Source organism: Lytechinus variegatus, chromosome 11 (genome assembly GCF_018143015.1).
Source record: "Lytechinus variegatus isolate NC3 chromosome 11, Lvar_3.0, whole genome shotgun sequence".
Lineage (NCBI taxonomy): Eukaryota > Metazoa > Echinodermata > Echinoidea > Temnopleuroida > Toxopneustidae > Lytechinus > Lytechinus variegatus.
Genome location: NC_054750.1, coordinates 1343891 through 1371340, shown reverse-complemented (window position 1 = coordinate 1371340; position 27450 = coordinate 1343891). Strand labels below are relative to the sequence as shown.

General features: G+C 36.0%; 1 protein-coding gene across 3 annotated transcripts in view; it reads right to left on the bottom strand.

The window, feature by feature from the left end:
• The window catches only part of LOC121424239 (serine/threonine-protein kinase STK11-like), a 56532-nt gene that overhangs the window by 25202 nt on the left and 3880 nt on the right, over positions 1-27450 (bottom strand). For all 3 annotated transcript variants that reach the window (XM_041619844.1, XM_041619845.1, XM_041619846.1), the window contains exons 2-4: positions 11301-11384; positions 9264-9353; positions 6174-6306 (exon numbers count right to left, since the gene is read on the bottom strand). In XM_041619844.1, the coding sequence (XP_041475778.1) occupies positions 6174-6306; positions 9264-9353; positions 11301-11384 (307 nt within the window). The remainder of the gene's footprint in view (positions 1-6173; positions 6307-9263; positions 9354-11300; positions 11385-27450) is intronic.

The following is a 27450-nucleotide window of genomic DNA, read 5'->3' as shown; positions in this document are numbered from 1 at the left end:
TAAGGTTAGCCCACTTTCGTTTTACACTAGCGATCTTAACCCCGTACTATCGCTCTTAGCACCGCAATTGCTGGGATAACCCTGCTTTTTTGCAGGGCCAAATAATCCCGTACTAAAGGTGGGTTAGCCCACTTTGCAAAAATGCTGTGTAAAAAGAAAGTGGGCTAAGCTTAACCCCGTACTATAGGTGGGGCTAAATGCCAATTTAGCCCCACACATTGTATAGTACGGGGTTAAGGAAATTTTAGCGCGTGTAAAAAGGGTAAAAGTGAACTTTATGCTGTACATGTATCACCACTGGTGGATCCAGGGGGAGGGGGAGGGGGCACGGCCGGCCCGTGCCACCCATTTTGAGAAGCAAAATCAACATTTGTAATGTGAAAATGCCATTAAAACAGAAGTGTCCCCCCGCCCTGAAAGTGCAGGCCTTTTTTTGTCAAATTTTTACTCAGAAAAATGTGCCCCCTCCCCCGTGAGATGGCAAAAAGAAAAGTGGATATTGGTTAGAGGGAAATCCAAGGGAAATTGCAGAGTAAAAAGATTCTACAACCAGACAGACCAAAGGGAATTTATCAAAGACATTTTTTTTTTAGAATTACAAGCCTGTTAAAGAAGACAACACTTAATTTTCAGAGGAAAAAAAATTGACAAGTGAAATTGATTTCTGATTTGATGCATGAAGGTAGAAATTAATATAGAGTCATTTTGAAGTAATCACCAACTGGTATTTATTAGTATGAATTAATGTACATAGTATATTTTTCTTCTTAAAAATGAATGATTAGCGAAATGACATCAACTTAAGTTACATTTGAAAGAAATTAATCAAAATAAAGAATTTACACCAAACATATTTGCTTCTATCTATCCTGCATTCTAGACACACAACAAGTTCATGTTCAAGCTCATACATGTATTAACATGTGTGATTCTCATCAATGGGATATTTCCTCTAACCGCTTTAATCTTAAACAACGGTTGTTTGCTCAAATTTGCTGTTTTACCCACTTTTCAAGGTCAGTCACCCTTTAGAGTTTAATAACAAGAGAAGCTCAGGATAATGAGTACATCCTGTTTGGTTAGCAGTCATCCATATAATCATTAGGTGATCTGTCATAGACAGACCACCTATTGATTTCGTCAGAATTTTCTTTATTTCTTTCTTCCTATCTTTATTCATTGTACCTATTTTTTGTCGCCAACTTTTCTCGAAATTGGCTGAATCAATTTTGCTGATTTTTTTGTCATATATAGAATCTATCATAGAGACGGCAAAATAAGCTTTTCAAGGTCATATGGTCATGATGACGTCATCTACGCGCCATTTTGTAAAATTCTTCATTTGATCATATCTTCATTATCAATTATCAAAAATTAACAATATTTACATGACATTAACTTCATGTCAGGGGTCAAATGCCAATGTCATCAAAGGTCATGTAGAGGTCATGACGCGCGCGTACGCGCGCGTCAAAGGTAAAAAAATCGTCCAAATGACCTATAAAATTTTTTGGGTACGTTTCAGGTCATTTTAAGCATTTCAAAAATTTGCGCGCGCGCACATATGCGCGCGCGTTTCCGCGCATTACACCTTAATGCAACGCAGAAAAACCGTTTCTTTTAATATCATTGCATTGCTAATAAAATTCTGAGCAATTTGATACCTTGATCAACCTTCTACAACCATTAATAACGAAATTAACACCCGTTAAACTTTGCAGCACGTGTGCGCGCGAGCTCTCACTATAGGCCATATATGGGCAAAAACATGCCTATTGCAAATTCACTGTAGCTCTTTAAATAGTCCGTTGACCCCCAATTTTTTTTTCATATATCGATAGATTATGAGTTGTAAATTTGATTTCATGTCACCATTGTCCCTAAATTATCTCGTGACGTCATCAAATAGGCGCCCAAACTAAAAATTTCATTTATTCAAAAATGACGTCATCAAATTTATGCAAATTTGGCTGTAACTTCTCGAATATAAATCATTTTTCGCCCAGATTTCGATATGTTGTAGTTTAGAAGGTACTCTTTCTACTCAGTTACATGAATATTCGTTTTGAGGAACGCATCATTGCGTAAAACAGCGATGAAAAGAGGCATGTCATTTTTCCTCATTTTGCGTGTAATCTCTATGGGACATGACTTTTTCCCAAAACTCGATTCGACATTTCTCTATTTCGTGAGCCATATCTCCATTTTTTCTTGTCAGCTTTCCTTGAGCTTGTAACATGTTGTAGCTGAGATTCTGGGCTATCGGAAGTGTGCCCTTCATTTTTGGATCAGATGCCGGGATCATGCCCGTATTTCACTTGCAAAATTGGAATTGTAATTTTCAAAATTGCTTACGTGTAATCTCTATGGGGAATATCGTGGCTCAATGGATAACGCATTTGACTTGCTTTCTCGAGGGCGGAGGTTCGATTCCTGGGGTAGAAAAGATGATTTTTTTTTCATTAGGTGGTCTGTCTATGACAGATCACCTCTTAATTTCGTCAGAATTTTCTTTATTTATTTTTACGGATTTTTCTTGTCGCCAAGTTATCTCAAAATGGACTTGCTCAATTTCATTGAATTTCATGTCATCTATAGGATCTGTCATGGACACGTGCAGTGAAGCTTTTCAAGGTCATCAGGTCATGATGACGTCATCTAGGCGCCATTTTGTAAAATCACATTATCAATCACATCTCCATTATCAATTATCAAAAATCAATCAAATTTACATCACATCAACTTCAGGTCAAGGGTCATCAGGTCATGTCATCAAAGGTCACCTGGAGGTCACGACGCGCGCATACGCGCGCGTCAAAATTTAAAAATGCTCAAAATCACTTTTTGACCAAACGAGAGTACGTTTTAGGTCATTCTAAGCATTTCAAGAATTTGCGCGCGCGCACGCATGCGTGCGCGTTTCCGCGCGTAACACCTTAACGCAACGCAGAAACACCGTTTTTTTTACATCATTGCATTGATAATAAAATTCTGAACAATTCGATACCTTGATCAACCTTCTACGACCATTAATGACGAAATTAACACCCGTTAAAATCTGCAGCACGTGTGCGCGCGAGCTCTCACTATAGGCCATATATGGGCAAAAACATGCCTATTGAAAATTCACTGTAGCTCTTTAAATAGTCCGTTGACCCCCAATTTTTTTTTCATATATCGATAGAGTATGAGTTTTAGATTTGATTTCATGTCACCATTATCCCTAAATTATATCGTGACGTCATCAAAATGGCGCCTAAACTAAAAATTTCATTTTTTCAAAAATGACGTCATCAAATTTATGCAAATTTGGTTGTAACTTCTCAAATATAGATCATTTTTCGCCCAGATTTCGATATGTTGTAGTTTAGAATGTACTCTTTCTCATTAATTGTCATGAATTTTCATTTTGAGAAACGCATCATTGCGTAAAACAGCAATGAACAGAGGCATGTAATTTTTCCTCATTTTGCGTGTAATCTCTATGGGACATGACTTTTTCTCAAAACTAGATTCGACATTCCGCTTTTTCGTGAGCCATATCTCCATTTTTTCTTGTCAGTTCTCTTTAAGCTTTTAGTATGTTGTAGCTGAGATTCTAAGCTTTCGCAAGTGTGCCCTTCATTTTTTGATCAGATGCCGGGATCATGCCCGTATTTCACTTGCAAAATTGGACTTGTAATTCTCAAAATTGCTTACGTGTATTCTCTATGGGGAATATCGTGGCTTTGACTGCTTTCTAAAGGGCGCGGGTTCGAGTCCTGGGGTGAACAACATGATTTTTTTTTTCACTTTTTTTTCTTTTTGCCACTTCTTACATGATCCTTTATGATAATTTAAAGGTATAAAAGTTTAAATTTAGCAAGATAAAACAGATTATAATTACTTTTTTTCATATCACATGTATTTTGCGTGTAATCTCTATGGGACATGACCTTTTCTCAAAACTAGATTCGACATTCCTCTATTTCGTGAGCCATATCTCCATTTTTTCTTGTCAGTTTTCCCTGAGCTTTTAGTATGTTGTAGCCGAGATTCTAAACTTTCGGAATGTGCCCTTCATTTTTTGATCAGATGCCGGAATCATGCCCGTATTCCGCTTGCAAAATTGGAATTGTAATTCTCAAAATTGCTTACGTGTATTCTCTATGGGGAATATCGTGGCTTTGACTGCTTTCTAAAGGGCGCGGGTTCGAGTCCTGGGGTGAACAACATGATTTTTTTTTCACTTTTTTTTTCTTTTTGCCGCTTCTTTCATGATCCTTTATGATAATTTAAAGGTATAAAAGTTTAAATTTAGCAAGATAAAACAGATTATAATTACTTTTTTCATATCACATGTATTTTGCGTGTAATCTCTATGGGACATGACCTTTTCTCAAAACTAGATTCGACATTCCTCTATTTCGTGAGCTATATCTCCATTGTTTCTTGTCCGTTTTCCCTGAGCTTTTAGTATGTTGTAGCCGAGATTCTAAGCTTTCGAAAATATGCCCTCCATTTTTTGATCAGATGCCGGGATCATGCCCGTATTTCGTTTGCAAAATTGGAATTGTAATTCTCAAATTTGCTTACGTGTAATCTCTATGGGGAATATGCTAGCTCAATGGATAACGCATTTGACGTGTTCGTCCGTATTGCTGACGTGTAGGTCCGTGTTGCTGACGTGGTGGTCCGTGTAGCTGACGTGTAGGTCCGTGTTGCTGACGTATTGGTCCGTGTTGACGACGTGCTCTGCCGGCATGATCCGTGTAGATCCGTGTGAAGCTGCCGTGTTGATGCCGTGTTCACAGTCATCTGGGGCAAAACTATCCCGGACCTCCCCGGATCATGCCGGCATTGCCGTGTTGATCCGTGAGGTATAATCATCTATCTTGTATGTATCTGTTTGAAAATGTATGTCTGACGATTGTCATCACCACATCAATAATCACATTTAGTAATGGTCAAAACTTATTCTTAGGATGTCTACGATCAAGATTATCAATGATATCTAAATGATTTATTTCATACATCAGCCGACACTGAATGACAAATCATGACAGACCACCTAATTCGTCCGCATGACGAATTAAATTCTAGTTTTTTTTCTTTTGCAATTCATATTTACCTACACTCTCATGCCCACTACAATACACTGGAGATACTATTCTTTTTTAAGACAATAACTGAATTTTGAAGGCCATCGGTGAATTAATTACAAAATGAGAAATCTACAGAAAACAAAATATCATAACTTCCCCCACTTCCTAATTTTCCTCTTTTTTATGATCTCAATGCCCCATTCTTCTTCCTATTCTCCCCCTCAATCTTCTTATTCTTCCAAATGAAGAAAATTAGAAATCTACAGAACAAAAAAATAATCTTTATTTCTATATTTTAAAGTCACTTTCCCTCACTTCCTGCATCCTCTGACCTACCTTATTTCCCTTCCTGTTTTTGAAATTTAATTTCTCCTCCCCCATTTCCTTCTTTTCCCTATTTTTTTTATGACCTCAACTCCCCCAATCTTCCTATTCTCCCCCTCAACCTTCTTCTTCCTGTGACATTTCTACTTTGTTTTTAATACTTCTCTCAAAAGAGTGCAATAAACAAATACTACTGAAATTCATTTTACACAAGAAATCTTGTTCAAAATATCAACTCCAGTGTCTGCTTCATTAATATTTGAATACATTCCAGGCAGCGTTGATTAGACATGAGGAAAAGATAAAACCCTTCATTTTGATAACAGAAATATTTTAATTTCCAATGTTCAACAAAGTGTATACTTTCCTTTAACCCTATTATTGCCCATTTCACTGTGCTGTACATGCTCCTCCAAACAGACAAAGTATACAAGTTACAGAACTAAGAGGGCATTAGATGTTAAGCAAAGCCTTCGTCTTTGTTTGCCCTCAAGTGGCAGTGGTCTGGAGGGAGGAAGCCCCCTCCCTCCCCCCACACCTTTGCTTTTCTTTGATGGTTTAATTGTACAATTTATTGTATTTTACAATGTGGCAGTTCTGTGACAAGACCATGGTCAGCAAAAAAAATGGTCTCTCTCGCCATAAATCAGTATGGATAAAACTTGTCTCCTTAGTGTACAATTTCATGACATATGCCAAAATGCATATAAATATATTTTTCTATTGAAAAAAGCCCTTCATGATGAATGAGATGGAGTGACTCACCTCTGCCACACCAAAGTCTGATATCTTGAGAATGCCGGCGGTGGTAAGAAGAAGATTGCTAGGCTTGATGTCTTTATGGACCACATGCTGGCTGTGCAGGTACTCTAACCCATCAACTAGCTGACTGAAATAACTGGAAATGAATGAGATTTATCAACACAATATTGAATATTCATATCAGAATGTGTACATGTAGGCAAGTCCAAGAAAACGTGTTACGAACGGGACATTCAAAGACTCTTAACCATCCTTAAATATTATGGAAACATTTTTTTTTCTCATCCACTTGATAGTTCTCCCAGCGAAGAACAAACTGGAAGAATATAATGAAAGAATCTTTCTTTTTTTTTGGGGGGGGGGCTACAATTCTCTCATTTTCATATCAACCAGTATGTGCATATAGGCCTAACTGTTTTGTAAAATCAAGCGGAACTTTAAAATGTCATACACTGTACATGTAACTTTCCTATTTCAAACATGTACATCCGACTGTGATAAAATTTTCAATGTTATGCTTGTTGGATTTGTCTCTTTTTATTAATATATAACTTTCTGTTGGGGTGGACTAGTCCTTTAAATAGAACATAATTTCAACCGCAGTGATTGAGTGAAATATATATAGTGAAATTAATCATGAGTGACTGTTAACATTTAACAACAGTAATTCTGAGGGTACTATCTCTATCATGTTGCTCATATTTTCTGATGCAATATCAAATGATGACCAAGCTTTTCTTCCATATCATAATTAATGTATTAAAGTCATTGTTTTTCTATCTCCCCCATCGCGCAGCCTGAAACCTATTTCATTATTTGAACCTTTTATCTGCCAGCGCTTGGCAAACCATACTGATATCAGATCACATGTTTTAATCAGGAAAATCCCACAGAGCGCTGGAAACAAACTGGCCCAGATAGCACTGCCATAATTTGCAATAGGAAGCAAATGATAAGGAAAATTTTAGTAATGATTTTAATTTCATTTCAGTACACTTCTCCAAGACCAAATGTGATAAATCAGCACTCATCTTGCTATGTCAGGCAAGGCATTGTATTCTATTGATGCCAGTGTAATGGCAGATAGAAATATTTGATTTTTTTTTCAGGAAATTTACTTATTGTTTTTGCTTCCATTTAAAACACTATTCGGTGAACACGGAAATATAGGGTAGAAATAGCATATTAACTCTGGGAAGGAGGCTATCGCTTCCCCATTACCACTGATTGATTTCCCTCGAATCCCTTGAGTAAGGCTAGAGTAATATATCAAGGGAGCCACTGCACGAACCAAGTCTGTGAGCCAAACCTAATCAAATTAATGAGCGGATCACTCTAGCTTTAGAGACCACATTTATAATACTTGTTGCATGAAAAATGCTGCTTTCATGTGCTCTGCTGAGCTTCGCTCTAATGATACAATTTGAATGAGTGAATTTAAACACAAGAGCAATGCCCTCAAACAGAAGCAACCAAATAGTGAGCGATATAAAGAAATGATGCAATAGGTTTTTGAATCAGTATCTTTTCATTTTTTCTTAATAAATCCATGGACATATTATCAATAATCTTGGTTGGTGGACACGTCACATCAGGTCATTCAAGCATTTAAACATGTATGTATTTTATGAGGCTCTCGACCCCAAATCAAAAATTGGAAAATAATTTGACATGCACATCTTCATTTGATTTGTAAGAATCACAACCAGTAGTTTGACAGGTCACATGATGATGTCATAGTTCTCATCCCAAAATTAGACAGTATACAAATAGCGAATAGGCATGAGTGCGATGGTGCGAGATTTCGCATGAGGTGAAAGAAAGATGCTCTATTCAACGAGGCGTTAGCCGAGTTGAATAGAGCGTTTCTTTCTTTCACCGAATGCGAAATCTCGCACCATTGCACGAATAAGAATATTCGCTATTTGTGTTGTACAACGCCTCGGAATCTAGCGAAAATATGAAAAAACACAAGAGTTTTTCCCTCCAGTAATCTATGAAAAGGGAGCAAAAATATTGAAAGCAAAAAGCAAAATCCCACAAGCCGGGCCCACAAGCGCACATGATCTTGGACAGCATGCGCATTTAGCCAGCGTGCTGTACGCGCATTGTTACCTTATTCAATGAAATCGCATTGTGACGTCACCTCCTAAAGCCGTGCAATGGTACATTTTGGACGGTACATTTTGGATGTTACGTCTTGTGTGCAACGGTACGAATGTGTGACATTCAGCCTCCCATTTGATCGCGTACAACAAGCTAAGTAGGCGTTGTACAACAATAGACATTCACATCTTTAATTAGACTCTCCAAAATAATTCAATTTGAATTAAAAGTCCACCAGAAACATCACATAACATTATCGTACAAGCAATGATATTTTCATCCTTATCATCCTACAAGCAAATTCTCTCCTGAATAATTGATGCTGAGAAGACTGGCATGAAAGAGCCGAGAGAAGGCTCATGCTAGATACAGTATTTCTGTTTCACCAGTAATGAGCAGAGGGATTACTGAACAATGGAATGCTGGTTGCCAAGTATTAAATGAATAATTGGTCAATATACTCTGATGAGAATAACAATTTTCCACATTTCCACTTTGGGCAGACTGCCTAGAAAATGTGCAAAGAATCTGTCTTCAGTACATTTATTGAAATTTCTGTTTGAACACCAAAACTCTTTACGGACTGAATGAAATACTGTTATCATAAAGGAGACAAATTGCAATTACACCTGAAACCCATTAATATTATTCAATTATATTTTTATCAAAAATAACTAATTCCATTTTCATAATTTATCAAAATGCATTTCAAATAGAACTTGAACAGGCAGACCATGTCTATACAGTACGTTTTGATTTGCTTTTGATTTATTTAGTGACCCAAAATATTGCATAACAGTTACACATGTATAATAAAAATACCATTAAACTTTAATACTTGAATGAAAAAAATCTGTGTTCAATTCTAATACAGAATCAGCCATACAAAAAATTAATGTATGAAAAACACCATAAAAAAAACAGAATACATACATAGAAAAAAGAAAGAAGAAATGATTAATAGATTGAATTGAAAAATGATCTTACTTATGAGCCTGCCAGATGGGGAACTTCTTGCACTCTGCAGCATCCAACATATCCTGTAGTCCACTTACACAATACTCCATAAAGAGATACGTGTGAAAAGTCAAGGAAAATTCCAAAAATATTATACCTTGATTCGACAAAAGATACCATGCATTTTCCCCATATATCATTCATTCTTCCAATTATTCTTCAAAAAATCCCCCAAAATCATTGCAATCAATAAGCACCTTTTTAATACTGATGTTATAGAAGTAATCATATCGTCGCACGCACCACGAACCGTCCTCTCTGCGCACTTCGATGTGAAAGTTAAGCACACTGTATCTATTCCATGAACCGTCCTCTCTGTTACGTTGCCCACTGTGGCGTAAATTATTAACTTCAAGGAAATATAAAGATACGGGATGAAACTTTGGAACCTGAACTTTAACGAAGACACTGGTACAAGTAAATAATTTGCTCTCCTTGTAGGTGCACTTATTGCTGGTTTAAAAAAAAACTTTTCTTTAAATGCGTTTTCTGCAAAAGTAACTTTCGCATCGAAGTGTGCAGAGAGGACAGTTCGTGGTGCGTGCGACGATTTATTCTTCCAAAAATCCCAAAAAATCATTATGATCAATTAGTACCTTTTGTATCTTGATAAGATACTGGTATAAAAGATACTTATAGGTAATCATATATTAACTGTTTACTTTGTAAATGTAAATTTTATTGTTGTAACATGTTTACAATTTTCTGCAATTTTTTAAATCAAGTTTTCCCACAATAACATCATGTTTACAAATAAGACAAATTTCCATTTTATGGGCAGATAATTGGTTATAATTATGAGACAAAGTTTGATTAAACCCTGAACATGTGGAACTGTCATTGTGATTTATTCTACATGTATGTATGACGAGTGTCCTACCCTCCCTATGTAATACATAAAACATTTTGTGTGCACTGTCTTTTACAAATGTATCTCTTTTGTGAAAAATAAGTTTTCAAAAGGCTTCAAGTTCTTTAATACATAATAAAATTTGATGAAATTTTCAGCATTATGCTTAAGATTTTCTTCTTTTTTTCAAGAGTTTTGCATTATCAATTTCATGGCATAATGATATGAAAAGGGTAGACAAGCACATCAAACCTGTTGAAATTGACCCACTGGTGTCACAATCATTTTCTCTTGTGAATTTTATAAAACTATCAATTCTGTCCCAATGTCACGATCCCCTTGACTTGCTATAACCAACCTTGAGATGAACAAAATCATCATGGAAAATGACTTACAATCGCTTGAAGGTAATGAACATCATAACAACACACATGAAAAGTACCATCTTCTAGATTATAAATTTGAATATATTGAAAGACACAAGAAATAAAAACCAAACCTTAATGTAGTAGACAAATGTTTATTTCCCATTGAAACCTTACAAGGGAAATTGATTATGACATTTTCACTTTCATTCTGCCAACACTGTTAAACAAAAGTATAGGAATGTATGACCCTTGTCTATGTTTCAGTAATTGTATTTGACAACAAACTTCCAAAACTAGCCATCAGACTTGCTGTGGAAGATCCTTGGCACAATGAAGTGACAGTTAATAAAGATAAATGATATGCACCCTACTTTTGACATAACCAATGTATTAAAGGAGCATGTCTCCTTGTGTACAGACATGAAACTGTTCTCTGTTTAAATAAAAGTCCATATGAATAGATTTATTTTCTCTTTGTAATTTGTCTTTCTTCCTTGATGAATCAAAACATACTTTTTCAGCATTACTTTTAGAATGGTCATTTATTATCACTTCTTAAGACTTATTCCTACCCTTTTATTTTCATTTATTTCCCTGACGACCAACACCACAAGCATAGCACTCCATTTTAACATGGGCATCCTATTTTCATTTTACAAAAAGTAAAAAAATAATGGTTTCTTGGGGGGCTTTGCTGTTCATATCATGTTTATTAAAATGCCTTATTAAAAAGATTTTCACATAATGGATTTATGAATAAACTAAAAAAAATCAATATTAAAAGGATATATTTTTTGTTTCTCATCATTCTGGAGGACGTCGACGAGTTGTATGATGTTAGGATGGTGGAGCCTCTTAAGGAGCTGGATCTCTCTGAAATGCAGAAGTAAAAAAGAATGGAAAAGGAATATGAATGCCAAATTCAATTATGAATTAAAACAAACAAAAACAAGAATAGTGTTAAAAGCAAAGCATCAGCCAAAAACATACAATGCAGATTTGTAAAGAATTGCTTGGTGAAACTCTTAAAACCTGGTAGAAAAGGCCAATTAATCAAACTTGAAAGTAAGGTTTAATATACATGTACATGTAGTAGGGCTTCAAATCATTAATCATATATTTGGAATTTAAACACTTTAAGTATTAAAACAAAGGAGGGAAAGTGTGGAAAGTGGGGTAGAAAGGGCCAAGGAGTTCAATTCAATTCAAAATTTATTTCAATCAATCAATTAAAAAAATGCAGACCTACAAATTAGATAAAAACATAGGTGTGATAGCCCTTTTCACAATTTTTAAAATGCTTTCACTCCTCTGCCTTTAATTATATATATGTTTATTTTATTTTTTTGGAGTGCTAGATAAACATATCTTGCTTTAACTTTTTTTTGTATCATGCTAAAAAGGGCTTTCGCTAGAAACAGAAGAGAAAGAAAGTTTGGTAATACATCACCCCCCAAATCAAATTAGTGTTGCTCTGGAAATGATCGACAGTCAACTCCCTACTTTTATTCAAAATAGAATAGGACTCTGGATTGTGATGTACTTTCTATCAACATATGTAAATGCTGTACATTCAAACATACAAATAAAGACACATACAGGTATTACATGTGCTTGCTTTTCAATGTACATGTACATGTAGGCCCATGTGTACTTCTTTCGGAATGATCTACATGCAGAAGCCCTGAATGAAAGATCAACATTATGATAATTAGCATTAAATGATTTACGAGGTTGACATGAGTGACTTTACAGTGCATGCCATGCCAGGTGGCAAAGCAATGGTGATCATGTGACTTCATGGGGTGGCGGAACAAACCATGTGACCGTGACCAGATTTTTTTCTCCATCAAAACCGTGCATGTGTTCTCCAAGACACCACGCTGGCGACGATCGCATGAATTATAATGCGTGACCATGTTCATGCACACACTCAAAAGGATTACAGTGTGCTCTCGTTCCAAACAGTGTGTGATCAGAAAATATGAAGATTTTCTTTTCAAATGAAATATGAAGATTCTTTCCAATGAAATATTCTGATTTAAACTGGGGCTGAAGGTAGTAATAATACAATACTCCTGTACATTGATAACCATATGCCTACATGTACACAAAGAAGGCTTGCAAGAATGCGCCATCAAACTTCAAAGCCAATACGATGTATGTGGAATGGTTCATGTACATGCATGCGTGGCTCGAATTAGGAATTGAAAGGGGCAAGGTCTTTTTTTAAAGGGCACCTGAAAGGGAAGGGAAGTTGGTGCTCACTTTAAGGGACATCCAAGACCAAATACTGTTACATGTAGGCATCAAATATGCATGTACATGTACTTTTCAATGGAATGCATGCACGCACTTGATAACTGCAAGACACTGTACATGTAAAGGCCACAGGCAACATGGGAATATTATTTGGGCCTCTGTTGGTCAACAAATATTTGGAAGGGCATCAAGGCCATTTCTAGGGCATTGCAGGCCGTGGCCTTGGATCGCCTTGGATGATATACATGTACGTGTACATGTCCAAACAAGTGCATGCACCGTATACAGCACGTAAATTCACTTTTAATAAAAGAATACAAAAAATTATAATTAACTTTGGGGGCAATTGATACATCCCACGCGTAAGCACACAAAGGCTACCAGTTCATCCATTCATATTACTTTGTCAATAAATCAGCTCAACAATGGATTAAAAATAGCTCAAAAAACAGATCACCTTGATACCAGGCAAAACAACTTTTCATCTGAAATTTCATTAATTATGGAAATGATTGGGCAGTGTGTAGCTGTACTGTACATGTTACATACTAGCCTATTAGAGAGATACATACAGTACATAAACATTTTATGTAATTCAGGACGTGGGACAGGGTTGTTTGAATGATAGTACTCCTTTTTAATAATTCAAAATTTTCATTTATGAAATTGTACAGAAAAATTAAAGCATTAGGCCTACACAATACATGTACAGTAGACCCTACATTAAAAATGTAGTACCATACTACATACGTTTTTTAAGTTATAATGCAAAAACATAGAACAAGCAGCGCTGACTTTGATAAACAACTGACTTGTATTACCGGTACAAAGAAAACACCATTCATATACTAATAAAATACTATGTTCATTGACCCTATAAATTCACTTTAACCTTGGTCATGAGAACTGAATATCATGCAAGTTGTTCAATGTTTAATTATTCTTTACTTTACTTATGAAGGTACAGTTGCTGGGTACAGTTGCAGAGACCATACCCAGCAACTGATCGGGGGGGGTCTTGCATTTCAATCGGTTGCGGAGTACGATGTGCTTTCCCATCAAGCTTGCATCGGTCGCTAAAGTAACTATTTACTACTTATCCCAGAAAGTACATGATCTCGACTCGACCCGACTTTCGTTCAAATAAGTTCAGAGATATGACATTTTGAGGGCGATGACACAAGCGTGCATTGAAATTGCGCACTGGCACAAAGCTCAACATCAAGCCATGACACTTTTGTTTGGGTTTCGAGGAGACCGTCAGACGGCATCTTACGGCAAAAGTTGCTGTATCGTAATTTCGAGAAAGACATCGCAGCAAGTCAGGAGGGCTAATTCGAGCCATGTGAGTTGTCAAAATGGTGATATTTTATTATCAACATAAGATCGTCCCTCCTTCTGCGGTATTACCGCGGTAGAACACAAGATTTTCATTAAAAAATCTCGTGGTAATTACCGCGGTAATTTCTCTAGGCTGGCGACTCACGCCGATGGGAATTTGCTGGTGGTAATCGCGCGGTACCCGATCTCACATCGACTTACGCGGTACAGCGCGGTAATTTGTCAACTTTATTCCGAGCAATACTGTACCTCTTAGGTCGGACTGAGCAACCAATCGCGGTACGGTCTCCATAAGGCAACCGTACCCAGCGACCGTACCTTGGTGTGAAAGTAGTACATGATCCATTTCACTTTCAATGTTATGATGGCAGTTCGACTTATACATGTACCTAAACATGGCCAAAGTTTGTAGACCCTCAACCTTTCAGATTTCATGGCCTTGGTCATGTGACCTGAAACTCACGCAGAAAGTTCAGTGATAAACAACATGTATGTCCAAGTTTCATGAACTAGGTCCATAAACTTTCAGTTATGAGGACATTTCAAAAGTGTCACCTTGGTTAAGATTTCGATGTTGATTCCCCTAACATGGTCTACAAAGTTCATTGACCCTACATGTAAATGACCTTTGTCCTTGGTCTTGTGACTTGAAACTCAAGGATGTTCAATAATAATCGATTACTCTTGTGTCCAAGTTTCGTGAACTGGGTCCATATAAATGTATATATATACTTCCTATTAAGGTTATGATGACATTTCAAAAACTTAACCTTGGTTATAAAGATTTAAATGTTGAAGGCCTGTTGGAAAAACGGTTCCAATAGACTCACTCTGCTACATGTATGCAGGTGACACACAAAAAAATAGCCTCCAGGTATTAAAATGTAAACACACTGTCTAGAATAAAGACTATCAAAACCACAATTGTCAACATGGCAAACTAATATAGCTCTGTGCTTGAGGCAGGGAGATATCAGTGATTTATCTAACCACAGTGGCCTAAAACAGCTTTATATTTTAACCACAATGTTTTCAAGATTTGACCTCGAGTGAACTTTCTTTACTGAATTAGGTCACAAAATTTATATGTCTACATGTGGTACACAGTGTACACATACTCTACTTTACATGTAGAATATGTACATGTACATAGCTCCATGGTACATCTAACTCCCAGTTCCCTGATGTAAACATTCTGTGATGCACTGTCATTATGGATCCAGCCATTTACACTGTACATGTAGTATTGTCTTTGCTCTTGTTGCGTGTTAATTTTTGTTATGCCTTCTCCTCCTTCTTCTTCTCCTTCTCCTTCCTCTTCTTCTTTTTCCTCTTCTTCTCTTCTTTCTTCTTCTTCTTCTTCTCCTCCTTCGTTTCCATTCTTCTTCTTTTTCTTTTTTTCCTTTCTTTTTCCTTTTCTTTTTCTTCTTCTCCTCCTCCTCCGTTCCCCTTCTTCTTCTCTTCCGTTTCCCTTCTTCTTTTTTTCTCTTCTTCTTCTCCTTCTCCTTCTTCTTTCTTCTTTTTTATGGGGGGGGGGATGAGGTAGGCTTTTATTACAAAACATATTTCAGGATATATGTCTCCCTTCCAGATTTAAATACCATACATGAGAACTTATTCTCACAAGACCTCCATGCTTTTTCTAAAGTTCGCTTTCATTCAATGATAATATTTAATCAAGGCAATGTTTTGTCTGATATGTTTTGTATTATTTCATGCATTTCTAATTGTTTGCATTGTATGTTTTTTAACCTATTTGAATTTGAGTGAATAAAGAATTGAATTAAATTGAACATGTACTGTAAATGATTATTATGTAGAAGAGTTAAGTAAATAGCCAGCATGTCAATTCCTGCTACGTGTAGGCCTACATCTTAGAATGTATTCCCAAGCAAATAAGCCTGGTATTAATTAGCCCTCCGATTAAATTCACAAACAATTCACTTGCAAATCTACATAGTCTTTGCATAGTTAAAACAACATCTGGGGCCCATTTCATAAAGAGTTACAACTGTTGTAACTTTGCCATATTGGTAAACTTCCATGGTAAACTTGATTTTGATTGGCTGCTAAACCCTTTTACCATGGTAGTTTACAATTATGCCTTGAATGATAAAGTTTAATACCACAGTTGTAAATCCTTTATGAAACGGGCCCCAAATCACCAATGTAGGTCTACACTGTTTAAACTTTATTTGAAGTGGGTCTACAAGAGTACATCATTGAGCTCTTTGAGGGGGTAAAGTTTCAGACTACTGCATTAATAGTTTGTATTCCCACTCCACAATCCACATGTATGTTTGAACAAATCAAGTGGGCGTTGCCCGCCATTGTGCGACTATTTGACTTGAACGGATCGAACAAAAGACCCTGACAGAATTCTATATTAAGAGGAAGTAATTTCTTTTCCGGCAACAAATGAATTTCCATTCTATAGTTTTATGCAATACAGCAATACTCAATAGTATAGGCCCTTAGCACCTTTAAACACAACAATAGATGAAGTCTGGCAAGACTGGCTACATATGTCAGTGACACATAAAGTTCAACCCTGAAATCCAAGAAGGTGCAAGCCCCAGAACCATATCATGGGACCTCTCATGCCCTGAGAACCAGTATATCATTACAGAAGGCAGCAACATAATGTCATTGCTCAGAAGGCAGATCTATGAAGATCTCTAGAACACTGTTCTCACTACCATCCTAAAACTAGTTTACTGGAAACTACATGTACATGTATAGTGGAACTAGTTTAACGTGTAGTGAGAACGCGCTCCTCAAAAATGAAGGTCTGGTATATGTATGTATATAATGATTATTATTACAAATGTCTACACCTACATGTACATGTGCTTCATACTTATATTCAAAGACTGTAAACAGCTTGGGATATCATTTAACAGACCATAGTCACCATACTAATGTATGGGAGCTTTTTGATAGGAAAGTGGTGTAATAGTAATTTACCTAGATGTATTGTGCTCAACTTTAATATTCATTACTGTAACAATACCCCTATAATGCAAATACTAATAATATATACTGATTTATATAGCACAGAAACTATACGCATACATAGTCTACTGTGCTGCAATTTAGAGCTGGTGAAATGCTTGAAAACGAAATTAGAAAAGGGGGGAAAAATGTATGGGAATTATTTGAACAGATAGGTTTTTAATTCAATTTTGAACGTTTCTACTGATGGACAGGATCTCACTACATACAGCAAACCATTCCATAACTTTTGGGCTGAGCAGAAAATTTTGCAATTCGATGTACATGTAGAATGTACAGTGCATAATATTCTTGAAGTACAGTCAAGTGAGTCATGATGAAGCAACAGACCTGATTACATAAAACATCTTGAGAAAGCCTACTTAAAACTTAAAGGACAAGTCCACCCCAACAAAAACTTGATTTGAATAAAAAGAGAAAAATTCAACAAGCATAACACTGAAAATTTCATCAAAATCGGATGTAAAATAAGAAAGTTATGGCATTTTAAAGTTTCGCTTCATTTCACAAAACAGTTTTATGCACATCTCGGTTGGCATGCAAATGAGGAACTGATGACATCACTCACTCACTATTTCTTTTGCATTTTATTATATGAAATATTTTTATTTTCTTGTCATTATCATGTGAAATGAAGTTCATTCCTCCCTGAACATGTGGAATTCCATTATTTTAACATTTTGTGCTTCAGGGAAGGAGGTCCTAATCATCAAATTCGTAAAAATGGAAATATTGTATAATTCAAACAATAAAAAACAAAAGAAATAGTGAGTGAGTGACATCATCAACTCTCTCATTTGGATGTACACGTAACTGGCTCGTTCATATAACTATTTTGTTAAAAATAAGCGAAACTTTGAAATGTCATAACTTTATTTTTCTGCCGATTTTGATGAAATTTTCAGCATTGTGCTTTTCTGATTTTCTCTATTGATTCAAATCAACATTTTTCTGAGGTGGACTTGACCTTTAACTTGTAACAGTACCCGATGTTATCTCTCTCATACGCTGATCATGAACCAAAGCATCTATTGTAAGACTAGAGTAAACTTGAAATTCAAGTTGCGAAATGGTTGGTCATCAATATCTCTAGAGACCTTTACAGATACTTCTGTGAGACTGTAGAATACTGTAGCTTCTTGCTGAGGTCCTACTCACATATTATCATGCTTTTGGTAAATTATAGCACTTGACCTCAATGCTACTGTAGTTCACGGTATAACAAACAGATACATGTTTTTAATATTTGAAATGACTATTACATTTGTCCAACTATAAACATGTGGCAATGCATTTTCAAGTGATAAATGTAGTCTGGAGCTTCAAAAGATTGAAACTTCTGGCTTTGAATGGCCATCACACTTTCAAAGGGATCGATCAGTTGAACATCATGATGAAGGCTATACTGTCTGCAAAAGCTGTTTAATTCTGACAGGTCAAATTGGAAAGGACCAAAACTGCATGAGTCATGAACATGTATTTTTTGTGAAAGCAAAATCATGGCTCCATGTAGATGTGAGAACATCTTCATGTTCAATATGTACGTGCATCCAAACCAATCACAGTAAATTTTGCTTTCCTCTTCCGGGGGGGGGGGGGGGGGGGGGGGGGGGGGGGGTACAGGAAAAATTCAAGGCAAATAAATTTTAACAGATTCTAAAAGAAAGAGAGAAAAAGTTGAATGTACATGTAGGTTACGGATGATGGCTCAAACAGACTAGCTGAAAGGAAGTATGATTGTTAGATTAGAACATTGACATCCGGCATATAATATAAATTGCTTGAGGATGGATTATAATTTAGAAAACCATTCATATTTCAGTGATTTCAAATATTTACACACTTGGTGTTTGCAGCTGATGCCTATTTAACATCCAGCACAATGCATTGAAATACAAATAAATGAGAAATAATTTACATTAATGTCAAATTCATTTTGCAGATTTCATTTATTTGGTCCACGCAGGTCCTGGGACAATTTTTAAATAGGGGTGTTATGGGAGTTCTGTAAAGAAGATTGTCATCGGGAACAAAAAAATGTTATTGCTCTTTTGCAAATCTACGTCATTTGTTTTGAGAGCAATTTAATAGCAATAACCAATGCCTGGATGACCTTTTTTTTTTTGCTTGTCACATGATTTCCAGGGGGTGCTGCCTATGGAAAATAACATACACAGCACCCCCTGAAAACATCTTGGGGGTACTTCACCCCCCAAAAAAAAAATCCCAGGTCCATAGGTCCACTTATTCAATAAAGAACATACAAAAGAAGTACATTTGCATATAATACCAAAATATCTCCTATTGAAATTGTCCATAAAAATGAGGAGTCAACGATATGTAGCAAAGCTTGAAGAAAACTAGAAAACTCCCTGCATCAATCTCTGAACATATCAATAATTCATACGGGCCTGTAGCTACCGGTACATGTACATGTACAGTATATCATGAGCAGTATACCAGTAGTGCATACATTTCTTTAATACCAATTATCATCATCAAGCGCAATATCATGCACCATGTCATGTAGGTCTACATACACTGTAGATGTACATGTAATTGTTTAGCCTTGTATTCAGAAGGTACATACTTTATGTATGATGCAAGCAACAGAATTCAGGAAGTTTGTACCTGTTCAAATTTCAAGAGGGGGTCAATATTTTCCAAGGGCCCTTCCGCTTTCACGCATGACAAACAACTTTTTTTCACCTTCTGTACAGTACACCATCGATATTATGTGCTGCAGTATGCATGAACAGTATGCAAAGGAATTTCTAGGCCTTCCCTTTTTTTCACTAAAAAGCAAATGAGGGACAATGGGTGTCAGCATTTTTTTAAGGGATCGCTCTTTGATCTCATTTAGCCAGTGAAATGATCAGTAAATTGGTGCAAATATTCAATATGCGTTGCTCAAACACAGCAAGTACAGGGGGTATTAAAATTTAAAGAAGATACACACTGTATACAGATTGTGGATAAATTATTGTGCCAATGCTATTACCCCTTTCAAAGTGTAGTTTGTAGTCGCAAACCCTTTCATGAACTGTTTTACATGTACATGAATCTTGTAATATAGTCATACAGTACATGTATATTTCCTTCAATATTAACAAAAAAACTATGATTTCATTTTCATTATTTTTATTTGGCCATAAAAACATACAAATTGTATTACAAATGTCAGTTATAATGTACATGTAACATAGGCCTACATGTACATTGTATCTCTGAAACTACAAACATATAATTTTAGATATCTACTATCAGTGTTAAATTTGTACATGGCAAGATGCAAAAGGCAGTGACCGATAAGGATGGCACACAGGTTAAAGGTAAATGCCAGTTTTGGTAACGATATCAAAATGAGTTCATACAGAATCCAATGAAATGACCACCAAAGTGTTTGTATAAATAAAGAATATGTGCCAAAGGATTCTGGAAGAAATTGTGTAATTGCTGAGAAATTAGCAATTAAGCACAGGATTCGGGTCAAGCGTTGGGCACGACATTCAAAGCAATAATAATACACTGTCCCACGTGCGCTTATCTGTGTTGGTGATCTTCAGTGTGAACATTTTTCAGCGTAGATTTCAAGATTTCACAAAGTTCAGTTTATGTGACTGTACCAGATCTAGATCCTCGATGATATACTGACAATTAAGCCTGGTTTTACAGACTTTCTCATGAAATCAGTGTTTACTGCAACTACTGGCATTTCTCTTTAAATTTGTACATGGCAAGATGCAAAAGGTTGTGCCAATAAGGATGGCACACAGGTTAATGAAGGTTGAAATACACCATGCAAAAAAAAAACACTGAACATGTCCATGTACATTCAGTATGCCTACATGTACTAGGGCCTACATGTAGGTGTAGTGGTGTACATATTTGTGATCAACCCTACATGTATCTGTAGAATGGATACAATAACTTCCCCTAATCCTACACACACTGTCCAGTGTATAAAATGTATAATGTGATCATTTGAGTATAATATTACTCTCTATTCAATGTTAATATGTTGACTGACAAATGCTTCAAACTTTCAGGTCTGTGCCACTAGACTATTGAGACCAACATGTAAACCGCAAAGCAGCTGAGTCACAGGCTGCAAGAGGCCTGTTGTGAATTTCACCACGATTTCCAGGAACACTCTATGAGGTTGCAACAATGCATTTTCCTAGAAATAGTACTTGAGAGGGAGATGACCCCATTCTTCCTGGTATCATGATGTCAACAAACAACAGACATGTGGAAGTTATACTGCAGAGAGTCTGCATAGGAAAATTACACGTACATGTACTGTATAGTGTACAGTGCATACATGAAGGCCTACATGTAGACCTACCAATCTGCTATAAGTTGTATCGTTACTCAGGTCGAAGCAATTTTGCAAACCAGGGCTTCATCTTACAAAGAGTTACGATTGATCCAATCCATCGTAACTCTATGGAAATCCATCCGTGTCATAATTCTTTCTACAGAAAATTTGCAAAATGTCTTTTGTAAACAAAGGAGAACACACCAAATTGTCAAGAAATCAATTAATTTATGGAAACTCATTCATATCTAGAAATTTTTTTGAATAAAAACATGCATTTTATATGTTGACTTTGCTGGCTTTCCATAGTTGTGATTGATCGTATCAATAGTAACTCTTTGTAAGACGGGCCCCAGATATAATATGCAAAGCAACTGTTCTTTCCAATTCCATCTTCTAAAACTTTTAGTAGACAAAATTTCTCGGGGATTTCTGTCATAGACCTGTATTAAAAAATACATAGAGGTTCAAAAGATTCAGTCCTGGACGCAGGATATTCTGTAGACTGCATATTGACCATGAACTCCCCAAAAAGGTGTGTTCTTCATGACTGACATTCCACCAGAATGATGCAACATCAATTTTAATTTAATGCAATGATGTCACTATATTTTAAATAAACATACTCTCCTCAGAGTAGAGGTCAATACGTCGCATGAATGATAAAAAAGAGCATTCAAGACACTCAGCTGAAGAGTGCTTTATCATGAGAGGTTTGCTTTCGCAAAGTAAACATACATGTATGCATTGTACATGTAAGTATGGGAAATACTATGGCCTGTATTCTGAAGTCAGGTTTAACTTTTTTAGACCACAGGCTATTACTCTATGCTAAAATTATGGGGAGCCAAAAAAAAAATCAAAAATTCTGTTTACACATATTTCTTATGTTAACTACTTTGCTTCCTTCTGCTTTTACATTAAAGAAAAATACTGGTACATCAAAATACTTCTGTTATCATTCCCAGACAATTATGAACAATTAGAGTGTCAAATGAGTTTTGGATACATGTGTACTGTTAATAGGGATTTGTGCCCCGATTGGCTATCCATAGTTAACTCTTTGCACGCTGAATCTAATTTTGGGGGGATAATAATGACAACTCTTTCCATGTTATTTTCTTTCATTTGAGATATCCATATTGCACCAATACATGTTTTCCAAGAACTAACTACTGCCTTTTATTACATGTAGCTTTAATATCTAATTTGAAGACAGGGGAGAACACTAATCCTTTCAATTGCTCAATTTACTTGTACAAATGTGCAAAATTTCAACATCAGCATGCGAAGGCTTAAACCACAACTTTAAACCAGGGTTTAACCTAGGCCTGACTTTAGAATAAGAAAAAAAGAAAGAAAACTAGAAAGTGACTTTCATACGTGTGCAAGGGGCACAGTAAATCTGACACACATATCCAACAATATCCTTTCTCCTTTCCCCCTCCCTGTTCAAGGGAATCATGTGATACATTTCATCCCATTACAAGGTCATGTGAGTCATACAATCAGATACAACTTAAAAGTCAAACTGATAGGACATTCAACCCAAAATCTCCATGGGAAATACAAACATTTGTACATGTACACATACATACATGTATACGTACATGTATATGCAGCATGTGCATCCAAAAGTACGAGTTACATGTACACAAATTTCGAAAACCAAATTGATCTCATTTACATACATGTAGGACAATTCCAAGAAAATGTCAGGCTAGAAGACAAAATTTTATCTTTATTTTAAGAAGTTATCTCTGGTGGGACCAGAAAGCCCAATTGTTTAATTTTAAAATATCATTATCAAGAAAAATTCAATAATGTGCAAATTTACGCTAATTTGGGGCACCTAAAGTGGGCGTTACGTATGGGGCAATTATAAGAATTCCTAGAAAATCAAAACAAAACTTCTGAGATTTAGTCATGGTGGGACATGGAGACCCTTAAATATCTTATTACTTTGGGGGGAAGTGGTGTCTTCTAATTAAAATATGCAAATTAAGTCTTGTCCAAGGATGGAATGTCCAATACAATGTACGTAACATTTTGAGGATTTTTTTTTAAAGTTATTTCTCAGCCTGGCATACGTGTACTTGTATTTTGCATCTATAATACCTAAAATAAAGTTTACTTTGTAATTAAAAGTTTATTTTAAAAATGTTACATATGGGACATGTTCCGTATAGGACATACATGTAGTTGTAATTGATCGGATCAATTGCAACTCTTTGTATGACCGATGGGCCAAACCGGCCAAAGAGTTGCGAGTGATCCAATCAATCACAACAACGGACAGCCAGCAACGTCAACATCTAAAATGCATGAATGTTCAAAATGTTTTCCAGATATGATGTAAATTACATTAATTCATTGTTTTCTTGACAATTTGGTGTGTTCGCCTTTGTTTTATGCAAAGGACATTTTGAATTTTTTGTAGAAAAAAAAATAAGACTGATGGATTTCCATAGAGTTAGGATTGATTGGATCAATTGTAACTCTTTGTAATTTGTAAGACGGGGCCCTGATCTTCCGAACTAGTTTGCTGACCGGTTCAACCGGTTCAGGAAGGTGACTGTGAACGGACTATACGTACGTCCTTGGGCAAGGGGGAGAGAAATATGACACCATCATAACCTCATCACTGCTCAAACTAATACAGGAAATCCCTAGGCAATCATCAGTGGTATCATCAATTTGGGTCATTTACACTAGGAGTTAAAAACTGATCACTTATTATTTCATTAGCCTTATACATGCAGTTTTGTATACATGTAAAAGCTTTACCAAGGGGATTCTGAATAGTGAGTGGTGTTTTGGAGCTACACAGAAATTTTTCAGGAATCCATTCCAGATTACAAGTTTTTTTTATAGGAAAAGGAAAACATGAATGTCTGAACATTTATTGGACAAGCAATGTAAAAAAATTTGCATATATTTTGAATACTGCCCCACAGGAATATGAACTTTGTAGGAGAAAACTCACAATGACTGGAAAAGCTGTCCCTTCCACTTGTCATAATTTACTTTAGTTGCCAAATTTGAAATTTACCAAGTCTATCCTATGGTAAATCCTTTCTTATTGCTTGTCTGATTTATTTCAAACTTTCACCATTGTGGTACATGTACTTTACATTTTTCTCCTCTCTCCATTTATGACCAAGGTTGGATTCCCTTTAACAACTGTTTATATGCAATGTTCATGAAAAGAACTACATGTACATTTGTAAGAGTAATAGCTGCTGTTCAATGAATTCTCTTTAAAGGGGAAGTTCACCCTGAAGAAAACTTTGTTGCAAAAATAGCAGAAAAAATAGTAAAAAATATTGGTGACGGTTTGAGGAAAATCCGTTAAAGAGTAAGAAAGTTATTAGAGTTCAAAGTTTTGGATTTGTGACGTCATAAACGAGCAGCTGCCCCATGTGTTATGTAATATAAAATGCATGAATTTCAAATTTTGCATGGTTCCTGATGACTTAATTTTGTTTTCTATTCATGATCGGGTGTGAAATGATTTGTCTATTGATATACAAAAGGTACAGTAAAAACCATTTTCAATTTTCTGAGAAAATGACATTTCATTGATTTTTTACCATTCGCTATGTAGGAATGCTGCTCGCATATGACGTCACAAATCAAATAATTGAAATTCTAATAACTTTTTAATTATTTGATGACTTTTTCTCAAACCTTCGGCAATATTTTTTATTATTTTTTCTGCTATTTTTACAATAAAGTTTTTGTCAGGGTGAACTTCCCTTTAATGACATGTTGAAAAGTGGCATCTACATGATGAAGGCTGGGGGGGAGGGGGGCTAACATTAGAAGGGTACCGGAAATTTGAGGGTGCTGATTCATTCATGGCATGCAACGCGAACGTCCAAAATTTTGTTTAAGTTCAAGTCCATGCACATGCGTACACTAAGAGGCCGTTCTCATTACGCTGTCGTAAACTAGTTTACTGGAAACCGATTCAGGAAACCAGTTTGGAAGATCGCTTTGTTAGCGTTCCCACTTGATAACACGAAAGTGGTTTTCAAAATCACTTCACGTAAAGCCCTCTTGTTGCTATGGAACCGCTCTCAGTGGGGTGACACCTTTCGCGCGAAATTCGAAACCGCAGCATAGGCATTCTACACCTGTCGTGTGGAGTAGCACACTCACAACGTGCGAAGATCGCTTCCCGAAGAACGGTTGTGTCCTCACTTATGCTAAAACCAGTTGAACGAGGCAAAGCGATCTTGAAAACTACATCGCGAGGTGGTTTTCCAAACTGGTTTGGAAGATCGCTTCCAAGACCGCTTTTACTACGCATTAAACTAGTTTCCACTAAACTAGTTTCCAGTAAACTAGTTTTAGGAACGTAGTGAGAACAGCCTCTAATTCCGAAGACGCAAGTCCTGAATATTGGGGTGCGGAACTCTCGTGTGAGAAAAATAATTTTGCACCCTGGACATGAAGGCCTACATCCTGTACAGTTCATAATGTAAACCTACATATTTTGCAATGTACAACAGGACCTTCACTTTTGTTCGCATGAAATAGATTTCAGTGGCATTTTTGTCAATCAGTTGAGTTTGAAAGTTCCATAAACGGATAGTTTACAACAAAAAAAATGCAGTGTAAATGTTCCTACTGTTGATATCTGCACTAGAATGTGGATTTAAAAGATCATATCCATGTGGATTTAGCGATAGTGTGAAGAGAGAGAAGCGTCTAATTCATTCTGCATGTGAATGACCTCACAAGGTCAACTACATATATGTACATGTACAGTACATGTAGAGTGGCTTCAATGTTTCATCATGAATGCAGAAAAGGGCATTGAGAACAGTTTATAAAGCATTCAGCAAGCTCCTAAATACCCTAGCAATCATTTTTGTATGAATTTAAATGAAAAATTGCCTTGGATAAAAATTTGAAGTTTTTGAAATAAATATTTTTAAAGCCTCTCAAGTTTTTAATATACTGAATCCTCCAAAAGTCTATTATCATCGATCAACTGTAATACTTTAACAGTGGAAACATGTGTGTGCATACATGTACAGAATGTCCTAAAATTATCAATGTGAGTGCAACAACAAAAACCTGCTGGCCTACATGTACATTTACAGTACTCTGTACAGATACAGTATTACATGTAAAGCTATTTATATGGTCCTATTGAAAGTATGAAAAATCATCTCACACTGTTCAAAACACTCTACAGAAATGAAAGTCATTTTTTTTAATAAACAAAGCAAACTACATGTATGTGTACATTATGTACATGTATGTATACATGTACATGTAGAATAGGGCCTACAAAGGTACATGTACATTGCAGGCCTACATGTACATGTAGGTCACACATACTGAAGAAGTTTGTATGGCATGCATACCTGTACTTGTTCAGGTTTAAAATGTAAAAATCAACAAGTTTCTGAAGGAAAAAAAATGAATGAATGAACATGTGGTATGGTGATGAGCGTACTGACGTCAATTGGTCTGCATCCAAACCGACATGTATCGTAGCAGCTGAAAGTCAAATGACACTAAAAAATGATACTGATCATAGACCAGAGAATAGGAAAGTCTGAAATTATACACATGTAGATTCAAGAGACTACATGTAAGCCTTGTGAGAGAGGCCAGGAAATTTAAGAAATTCAACTGATGTACATGAGGGATTTTTTTTTGAGTGTGTATAAAGGATTTGAGTAATACAGCTAGAATACAGCAATCTGTGTACAAGACACAAGTAATGTACATGTAGACTTACATGTACAAAGAATGTACATGTCGATCAGGTGTACACGTATACATAAAATACATGTATCAGGAACACTGTAAAGATGTAATTATGGGATCTCTTGAACTCTGGGACTGTTCAAACAAAATGTTCAGTATTCCTGATAAGTTTTCAAAATAAAGGAATGGAAAAACACAGACCCAATATCTTGGTTGATAAACAAAGATAACCTAGAAACCATAGTCCAGTGCCCTCCACTATTTTTAATC